The sequence below is a fragment of the Xenopus laevis genome, chromosome 3S, assembly GCF_017654675.1.
Source record: "Xenopus laevis strain J_2021 chromosome 3S, Xenopus_laevis_v10.1, whole genome shotgun sequence".
NCBI classification, from domain to species: domain Eukaryota; kingdom Metazoa; phylum Chordata; class Amphibia; order Anura; family Pipidae; genus Xenopus; species Xenopus laevis.
Window position 1 is genome coordinate 72632256 of NC_054376.1, and position 11039 is coordinate 72643294.

The 11039-nt window shown below is 36.0% G+C and overlaps 1 protein-coding gene across 1 annotated transcript; it reads left to right on the forward strand.

Moving 5' to 3' along the window:
- Nucleotides 1-514: 514 nt before the first annotated feature.
- On the forward strand, nt 515-8264 carry fgl2.S (fibrinogen like 2 S homeolog). The gene is made up of 2 exons (XM_018255766.2): nt 515-1180; nt 6221-8264. Exons 1-2 carry the CDS (start codon nt 598-600, stop codon nt 6925-6927), a joined length of 1290 nt encoding a protein of 429 aa, XP_018111255.1. The 5' UTR covers nt 515-597; the 3' UTR covers nt 6928-8264.
- The last annotated feature ends 2775 nt before the right edge of the window (nt 8265-11039 follow it).

Consider the following 11039-nt stretch of genomic DNA (forward strand, 5'->3'; position numbering starts at 1 on the left):
GGTCAATGTTAGCCTATGGGAAAGGTCCCCATAGGCTTCCTAACAATTTTCTGATTGAAGGAAAATCCTTCGATCGATGGATTAAAATCCTTCGAATCATTCAATTCAAATGATTTAATCATTCGATCGTAGGAATAGTGCTAAATCCTTCGACTTCGATATTCGAAGTCGAAGGATTTACATTCGGCAGTCGAATATCGAGGGTTAATTAACCCTCGATATTCGACCCTATGTAAATCTGCCCCTAAGTGTTATAATAGGCAAACATTTGTGTTGTATCTGTTACTCTGTAGATATCATTCTCTTGTCTCTGAAATGCTGGCTCCCTGCAATACCAGTTTTCAATCTTGTAACAATTCTGATTTAAAGTTAACAGTAATAATAGTAAATGTATCTTTTAGCAGGTGCTGCATCTGCAAGGTCACACATTGAAACAGAATTTCTCTTTCCAAGGAAGTTCTTTATAACATCCTCCTGATATAAAGATCCCACCCATTTCTGAGAAAAGCTCAGTTTCCTCTTACAGTACAGGCTGCTGCTTCTACAGTATATAAACTGAAGCTGATTTCTGCATTTCTCACATCAGACTCTGCAGAGATGAAGGCTCTCATTTGCTTAACTATTTTATTTTCCCTGGCAGCAATATATGCTGGAACAGAAGAAGAAAAAGCTTTGGGGGAAAAGGTGGGTAATTCTTGTCCTATAAGGATGAAAAATGGGGGCAAATGTGATGAAAATGGCAACTGTCCCTACCAGATAACCCTGCCATCCATGACGATTCAACTGCCAAAACAGTTCCAACTTCTTGAAAAGACAATCAAGGAGGTGCAGAGCCTTAAGGAAATTGTAAATACCCTAAGGAAATCCTGCCAGGACTGCAAGTTGCAGGCAGATGACACCCCAGAAAAAGAAAATGGGCAGCACAACCCAGATTTTAGTGATGCCGGCCAGGACAACAATATAGATGAGTTGCAATCAAAGGTGAAGAAGATGTCAATCAGTCTGAAGAATGCAAGAAATCAGATCAACTCTCTTCAAGAGCAGCTGGGCAAGATTAACCCTATTAATATGAACACTGTAGAGCAATATGTAGACACAAAAATGGTAAACCTTTCATTTGCCCTCAGCAATTTAGACAACAAATGCTCAAGCAACTGTCCAGCACTGGAAGCCAACCCAAGTGAGTATTTGTCGTGCTCTCAACAAAATAATTGTAATTATTGCAACAATATTTTATAGTAATCCCTTTGATTAAACACAGGGATAATGCAACATTCTTAACAAACATACCATAATGACTTACCGTACATGGCTTATTTAAGGGTGATATTTATTAACTGAATTTAGTGCTAAATAACCATTCAACCAAATACTAATATGGATGTGGGATCCATCATCTGCAAACCTGTTATCCAGAAAGCTCAGAATTTCAATTTACTTAAATAATTTTTAGCAGTATGGTGATCCAAATTACGGAAAGATCCCTTATATGGGAAATCCCAGGTCCAAAGCATTCCTGATAATATATCCCACACCTCATTAAGAATTAATTTGCCGCTGCTTAATAAGTTCCATTTTAGTTTAATTTTGCAATGAAAATAGACATTTTTTTTTATAACTTGTTTTTATTAATAATAATTACAATATATTAATCCCATGTTGCTTTTATACAGATTCCTTAAAAGTTGACAAATGTTGTGATTATAACATCAAATATAGAACATTTTAATAACTTCTACCACTTTCAGCTCATATAATGTGTATATAAGAATATAAACCCTATTAAGACTTAATAGATGTCAGAAATAAGATGTCATTAACCTGTTAGTCTGGTGGCTCCTGGGAGGTGAAAAAGTGAATTTAGAAAGTAATTTAGAACCACATTTCCCATGAATTGAGCCAAGTGTTTCTGTATGTTTCCAAATTCCATATCTGCTCTATCGACTCAACTAAACATTAGTACAGACTCACAAATAGCAGTATAGATAGAAGTATTATGCACACAAACATACAGTACATACACATGATGTAGCTGATTTTTAGTCTAATACTGTATGTGTTAGTTATGCTGAACTATACATTGAAGAGTTGGTTCCCTTATATAAACCATATTAAATATGTAACTAATTAATGTGCATTTCTAATGATCTGGGGTAATAATGGCTGCAGCAGCAACAATCTTCATTTCAAATGTCTATAGAAATGTAAGACAAATTATAAATAACAAAAAATGCTGATTTGTTGTGACCTATTTAATAATGTGTTAGCCATAATAAACGGATTTTGTACAGAACAATTAAATAAACCATACACATTTCAACACAGACACAGGTGCCTTAGCTTATGGGTGCTCCCAGCCAATTATTGCATGTGATGGTCTCCAAAAAAAAAACTTGGCAAAGAAATGAAGTGAGTGAGAGCAATACTTTCCATATTCCAATGCACTGCACTGGGGCTAATTAAAGCTATAGGGATAGTCCAAAGAACATGACGTGTAATTCAGTGCACATACAATATCGTGAAATAGACTGCAAACATCTGGCACTTATAGTTAGCAAGAAAAACCAAGGGGCACATTTACTAATGGTCGAATATCGAGGGTTAATTCAAAGGATTCGAAGGATTTTAATCCATCGATCGAACGATTTTCCTTCGATCAGAAATTGGCTAGAAAGCCTATGGGGACCTTCCCCATAGGCTAACATTGATGCTCGGTAGGTTTTAGGTGTCGAAGTAGGTGATCGAAGTTTTTTTAAAGAGACAGTACTTCGACTATCGAATGGTCGAATAGTCGAACGATTTTTAGTTCGAATCGTTCGATTCAAAGTCAAAGTAGCCAATTAAATATTTCGAAATTCAAAGTATTTTTTATTCTATTCTATGCTAAGTAAATGTGCCCCTAAGTGTGCAATGGCCCTTTTATAATCTAAACGTGAAACACAATCAGCATTATTTCATAATCTAGTTTGACACCTTAATAGTTAACAATACAGTGTTGTTTTTTTAACACTGTTAATTGGAAACATATCCCTCTCTCTGGGATTCATGTCAGGATTTGTTGTACATGCTTAACTGAGAGTGACGCTGGAAGCAAAACAGGCAGTGTGTGCCTTGGGTCTATAACTTAATGCTGGCAAGCAGTGAGTAGTATGGATTGGTTGCTATGGGTTTCTGGAACAGGAAAAACATTTTCCATGTTATCACGTAAACACCCACAGAAATGGAGTTTTCAAAACTGGTGAATTAAATGGATTCTGTCATGATTTTTATAATGTAGTTTTAATTTCTAAATTACACTCTTTACACTGCAAATAATTCACTCTAAAATATAAAATGTAATTCCTGAAACAGCAAGTGAATTTTTTTTAGTTGTAATATTGGTGTGTCGGCAGCCATCTCACGTCATTTGCCTGGTCATGTGCTTTCAGAAAGAGCCAGCACTTTAGGATGGAATTGCTTTCTGTAAGGCTATTGTTTCTCCTACTCAATGTAACTGAATGTGTCGCAGTGGGGCCTGGTTTTTACTATTGAGTGTTGTTCTTAGATCTACCAGGCAGCTGTTATCTTGTGTTAGGAAGCTGTTATCTGTTTACCTTCCCATTGTTCTGTTAGGCTGCTGGGGGGGGGAAGGGAGCGGGTAAAATTACTCCAACTTGCAGTACAGCAGTAAAGAGTGACTGAAGTTTATCAGTACAAGTCACATGACTGGAGCATGACTGGAGCAGCTGGGAAACTGACAATATGTCTAGCCCCATGTAAGATTTCAAAATGAAATATAAAAAAATCTGTTTGCTATTTTGAGAAATGGATTTCAGTGCAGAATTCTGCTGGAGCAGCACTATTAACTGATGCATTTTGGGGGAAAAAAAAGATTTTTCCCATGACAGTATCCCTTTAAGTAACTGTTAGTAGAGCAGTTTGCTTTGCAGATTGGAATGTGCTAGAACAGTGACTCCGTTTTGCTGCCCAAACAAGCAAAGTGGCCAGTCATGTTCCAGTAAGAGCCCAGGCAACAGTAGTGTGAAGAGTCATTCAAGGACAATAACTAGCATTATGTGAATGAGAAACAAGGCACATTTAACTCAAATGGAAATGTTATTTTCTCAATTTAGGGTTTCCCCGTGGGTCAGGCGGGTTCGGGCCGACCTTGCCAGCTTCTTCGCTGGTGGTGGGAGGGTGCGGGTTGAGCTCTTTACCTGCTCAGCTCTTTTCCTGCTCTCCCTGCCCACCACCGTCAAATGCCAGCCTCTGACTTCCTGGTTCGTCTTTTATAGATGCTGTGCCTGCTCGCTCTGCCAATGATGTCACAAAAAGGGCAGAGCTTTTTTTAATGAGGATCAAAAACTATAAAATGTGTTCATATTGTAATTATCTGTGAATTTTTGAGAGGTGTCAAGTGCTGTTGTTGTTATTTATGCTGCAATTCCATCCAACAGTCCAATTGCCTGATTGACTTGTGCTAAAAAACTACAGTGATTCCATGAGGTAAAGTTAGAACTCTGCCTCGGATGGCACTTTACCAGTCACCAGTGGTAAATTTAACTGGCAAGTCTGTTCTTTTTGTGCCCCACACACATTTAACTTTCATGCACTTTGGCTAATTCAGACTAATTTCATCAATGGGTTTGCACTTCCTGCATTCCTAAAGAATAAACCATATTACAGATAGATCTATAGGTTATCTTTTATTTCCTTGACATTACATGGCTTTTCTGAATCATTTATTAAGTCCTGTCACAGTTTATATATTCCTGTGGACAAAATGAAATTGGTTTCCTGTGCTGCAGAAGAATTCCCCTTATGATACTTGAGTGAAATATTACTGTTTATGATTCCTGCAGGACACAAAGTTCTCCGTTTGTGTCATTTCCCTTACAAGCTGGTAGCCAGTGGGCTGGGAGTAGTGATAGTTTTATCAAATGTTATCACCAAACACAGCTGTAAAGATATGTGTCCAGCTTAATTAAAAAATAAATGACACAGGAAACCACTGTGCTAACTACATTGCCCACTATGCCAGTAAATCAAAATAATAAAGTAAGGAGAACTCCAGCAGAATCTCTGCAAAACTTCTATTGCAGGTTGTGGTTACATTGCCCACTATTTCCTAGTAAGAGCCTCTTCTACATTTTTCCTATCACTCTACCATAAATACTACAAAGCGCACAACTGCAAGTTAAACACAAATGAAAACTCATGAAAAACAGAAACTGATGTTATATGTGCCACTGACGCTGATTTTTCAGGGCTGTTTATTAAGCCTTTCCTATGCATAATGTACTGGTTTCTTTGCTTCTACATTTGAGTTAATTATTGATCAGCTTTGTGTACAGGTATGTGACCTGTTATCCAGAATGCACAGGACTTGGGGTTTTTGGATCATTCTGTAATTTGTATCTTCATACCTTAAGCCTACTAGTAAATCATGTAAACATTAAATAAACCCTATAAGCTGGTTTTGCTTCCAGTAAGAATTAATTGTATCTTAGTTGTGATCAAGCAAAAGGTACTGTTTAATATTACAGAGAAAAGGGAAATCATTTGGATTATTTGGATAAAATGGAGCCTGTGGGAAATGGCCTTTCCCTAATTCAGAGCTTTCTGGATAACAGGTTTCTAGATAACGGATCGTATACCTGTACTAAATTTGTTTCTGTATATATTTTGAGTCAGTCCAAAAGGTGAAGTGACCAACAGCTGCCCAAGTATGTGCTCTAATTCAACTGAAAACTATATGTGGAGTTAGTGAGAGCATCTATAGTAGCACAGCTTTTGCTATAGGGTTGAATTCACCTTGGGCTGTTATTTAGGTTTTTAGATTTTAATGGGACTTAGGTTGCCTTGGCTTTAAGGTTCAACCCATCCCTACAAAGAGTGGTGGTAAATGGAGCATATTCTAATTGGACCAGTGTTGTTAGTGGAGTACTACAGGGCTCTGTCCTTTGTCCTCTGCTTTTTAACTAATTTATAAATACCCAGCAGGTGGGCATTGAAAGTACTGCTTCTATTTTTGCTGCTGATAATAAATTATACAAAACCATAAGAGGGGTTTAATTTTATGGAATTTAGTCTTTTGTCAACCCAACTTAACTATGTAACATGCACATAATTGGACATTTTACACTATATAACACAAAGTGGGAATTCCAAAACAAATTTAACTGGGGAAGACACATCTCAGAGCTGACAAATATGTTGATTACTCTCTCTTTATTTTTAGTTATCCAACTGTTATACAAAGATTGCTCTGACTACTACAAGATAGGTAAAAAGGTGAATGGAATTTTCAGAGTGACACCGGATGCAAAGAACAAAGCATTTGAAGTATACTGTGACATGGAATCAATGGGAGGAGGATGGACAGTGATACAAATACGCAGAGATGGCAGCACAAGTTTCAATCGGACTTGGAATGAATATAAAAATGGCTTTGGGAACCTTACTGCAGAGTTTTGGTTAGGAAATGATAAGTTACATCTTTTGACCAAAAGCAGTGATATGATATTAAGAATTGAGCTTGAGGATTTTAAGGGTATTAGAGAATATTCTAAGTATGACCAGTTTTATGTAGCCAATGAATATCTTAAATATCGGTTAACTGTTGGTGGCTATAGTGGTACAGCAGGTGATGCCCTACACTTTAGTAAACAATATAACCATGATCAGAAATTCTTTACCACACCTGACAAAGACAATGACAGATATCCCTCTGGAAACTGTGGATATTATTATAGTTCTGGCTGGTGGTTTGATGCATGCATGTCTGCTAATCTTAATGGTAAATACTATATGAAAGACTACAAAGGGGTGCGTGATGGCATTTTCTGGGGTACCTGGCCTGGTGTCACAGATGAGCGGCTTAATAGTTACAGGCAAACTTTTAAATTTGTTAAAATGATGATCAGACCAAAAAACTTTACACCCTAATTAAAAGTTACACAAAAAGCTTTTTGTTTCCATAAAATATACTTTAACATTTTCATTCTAATGTATTGCAAACCAAAAGTGTAACAAAAAAAATCCTTTAGATTTACACCATTAGGCTAAACATGGATTTGCTACTGTATAGTAAAAAAATGCAAAAACCTTTCCATTGTTTGCATGTTAAACTGCTTGTAGGCAGTTTAACATGCATCTTCTAGGTGCCTTGTGGAGCCAAAAATGTATTATTATTATAATTATATTTTAACAAGAAGTTCACTAAAACAAAATATTATAATTACAAATACTTATAAATTTTTAGCATTATTTATGTTGTGCAATTAGCCCTTCCTCCTGTGGATAATCTCCCTGATTCTATAGTAAGATTTCACAGCATCTTTCTAGAACAGCTCATGTTGCTGAAAGTGACATTTAAAACATAATTTACTTTATGACTACTGTATTTTCAATTGATTTGATCATAGCAAACAGGTAAACTGAGGATTAGTGAGGCAGAGGTGGTATAAGCATACATAATAAATAATGAATGATGGTTGACATTGCCTTTAACAAAGCACATTAAGAGGGAAAAAAGAAGTGAAGCTATAAGCAAACAATTTAAACTTAAAACTTATTGCAACAAGTTATAACATAGCGATCTTATATAAGAGCTGATTCACTGCTCACTGCAAAGAGAGCCTTAGTTACCTGCGTATTTGTATTTATTTAGATTCTGGTGGGAAGGGCTGGCTTAGAAAACAAGCTCTTGAAAGCCTACTGCAGGTGTTAGAGCAAGGTGCAAGTCATTTTCTGCTGGAGAACAGAAAGCATCCATTCCCACAGGGTTTCGTAAACACGTGTCTTGGCTAAAACTTGTCTGGAATATACATGACCCCAGAATCAGAAAGAAACACAATCAAATTACAGGACAAACCACATTAGCGAGGCATTGAAATAACTAAAATTCTCCATAAATAGCTCCGGTGTTCATCAAGTAAACCCCCTCTTGCTAATTATTGTGGATGAAGCAAAATGTTATTTACTTTCTATATATCATCATTTTATTAAAGGAAAACTATACCTCCGAACAATGTAGGTCTCTATGAAAATATATTGCTTAAAACAGCTCATATGTAAAACCCTGCTTCATGTAAATAATCCATATTCATAATAATATACTTTTGTAGTAGTATATACTACTGGATAATCCTAAAGAACTAGGGGCTGTCCCCTGTGATCCTAAGATTCACAGTACACACAATCAAATTAAACAAACCATACATGTTATGTCATATGAGCCAATTATAGGACAAAGTTCTGACTTTTGCTTCCACACTTCTTCCTGTTACAGTTAGAGCTGCAATATTTCTGGTCAGGTGATCTCTGTGGCAGTACAGAGACCATCATAAAATGGGGGTTCAAGACAAAAGATATGAGGCCGAAATTAACTTAAATATATATTTCAAATTGGTAAGATTCTTTAATATGCCAGTTGATGTGGTGAATGCTATCTGTTGCTTAAGTATTTTTTTCATTTTGGGGGTATAGTTTTCCTTTAATAGAAAATAATGTTGAGAATTCTGCATTATTAGAAATCTAGTATTCGTGGTGTATATTTCTAATTGTTTTTGTACTTGGATGGTTTTAGTTGGAATTAAATCATCTGTACAAGAAAATGCATTTATTAGCTTTAGTTGCAATGATATAATAGTTTTAGGTGTTCATGTAAGGATAAATTCATAAACAAATGAAGTCTAGAATAAGAATATCTAGAAAGAGAGAGAATCAATATGTAAATGCTGAAATAGATTATAACCATCCTAAAGACTGACAATATACTGTTTTGTGTTGTGGAGTCAGTAATTTACTAGAAAATGCACCTTAATTAGATTTGTTGCATTGAAACAGCTCAGGGCAGTAAATGGAAAATGTATTTATGACCTACAATAAACATAGAGTATCTTATTTACTATTTATACATAATAGGCACATCAATATGGTCATGCTATATACATTACAACCTGAATGGACCCAAACCTTTCAAATTTTAGAAGCTGGACTCCCTGGGTGGCCCAGCCAGGAATAATGGCATTTGATACCAACATTATGGAAAGAAAAATAACAAGTCCAGTATTTATTTCCATAAAAGGTGGTATAGTTTAGCCCCCTACCACTAGATATACCATGCATTGCAGGTTATCTATTTAATGGCACATTTGGCATATTATATTTTATTTTGATCATATAGAAGTATGAGATGGATACTGGTTTTTTTTTGGTTTTTTTTGAAGTAGCAGTAGAACAGTTAGGAATAGTCCATCCAGGCGAGTTAACCAATAACAGGTAACATTCTTTTTTTATTATTATTATTATTATTATTATTATTATAAAAAGAAGGCATCTAAGTTGGTTTTAGCTGGTAGTTACATTTCTCTGCTTTAAATAATTTGGCTTTTAATTATACCATGTCAGAGTTGTACAAGCAGAATGTGGACTGAATACCATATGCTGTTTTTAAAATGGTTCTCCTTTGGCTCTGTCATACTCCTGGCTGCTCGTTACACTCACCCTTGCAATGGACATCTGAAATGTATTAATGATGGTTAGTTATAGTTATAACTTGAAAAAATGAGCACTGAGTTCCAGATTTTTTCTAGCACATGAGATAACACAGAAAAGGTTTTGCTGATTAGTAAGGTTGAACCATAGACTTTTATTATATTAAAATAAATGTGCATTCTTTTTTGCAATATAAGACAATTAAATAAGACTGCTAGCAAATTAGCACACAGTTGTCAGAGGAACTGACTATTTCCTTTATATTGAACAGTATGTCTGTCAGATACATGTAGACAAATTATATCTACAAATCTAAAGATAGAACTGAACTGACATATCTAAAGGTAGAAAAAAAAATGTCTGTCTCTATCCGACATGAACATCTGAACTGCAACTTTTTTTCAGAATGGATCTATGTATTAAATCTAGATTTGTTCTTGTATTATGCACATGCTGTATACTATCAATTCTTTCTGCATATTATAATGCATTTCTTGTATAAATGTAAATAAAATGAAGCTATAGTAATATATGCAACAACAACAAAAATATCTTGCTTTTTAAACTTGTTTCACTTCTTCATAAAAATACTTAACACAGCATTGCATACCGGAGATTTTCAGTTAGTTGTTGAGAAATTTCAGCAATGTCCATATACCGTGGACCGTTTATACTATAGGACTTATCGCTCTCTTTCCTTGTGTCTAGTACCATTTTTAATAATAAGCAAGTATTCATGTATACATACACAACTATAAGCAACAAATGTGGCGGATACACTAAAAAAGGATTTTACGTTTGCAAGGTGGCAGAAACACAAAACTGAAATTTGACTTAGGAAGGCCACGTATATCCATTTATGTTATACAATGCAGAATTATGTCAGGATGATGGCCAAGGAATACTAGTGGGACCACACTGTGCTTCATTTGGCAGTAAAAAGCCGTGTCCAGAGAAGTGGCATTATATAGTATATTTTAGTTGATGTCACCAGACCCTTATTGCAGCTGTGCCAGAAACCTGGGAGTCATTGAAGCCACCTGACCTGTAGAAGAATATCTGCAATATAGGCAGAAAAATAGGGACAATGGGCCTGAGACTCCCTGTACTGTTACTGGGAACTGTGTGAACTAGTGATGTGTGGAACAGCCAGGTTTGGGCCAACCAATTGCCCCAATAGACAGGTGGTGGGCCACTGCCCGTCACTACCATGGCATCTATTCGCCGCACCAAGCCCCACAAGCGCTGGTTTATAGACTCATGCTCACCCTGCCCCCTATTATTTCAGAAAAGGGGCAGAGCTGGGCATAGATATATATAAATTGGGTCTGTGAGCCAGATTAGCTTAAGGTGGTTTAGGGTTGGGTATTAGAATTTTTTTCGAACCTGAACATCAGTTTTGTGAACTATTGAGATAGCTGGAGGAGCTGTACTAGTGACTGCCAATAGAGCGGTTACTGACTTTATCTGCAGAAAGTTGACTTTCAGTTTAATTAAAAGGAAACTTTACCCCTCAAACAATGTAGGTCTCTATTAAAAATATATTGCATGAAACAGCT

What these genes read in the sequence shown, in the direction of transcription:
- fgl2.S (XM_018255766.2), top strand. Translation starts at nt 598, where the DNA reads ATGAAGGCTCTCATTTGCTTAACTATTTTATTTTCCCTGGCAGCAATA. An exon ending in AGCACTGGAAGCCAACCCAA is followed by an intron (nt 1,181 to 6,220) that starts GTGAGTATTTGT and finishes CTTTATTTTTAG; the next exon opens with TTATCCAACTGTTATACAAA.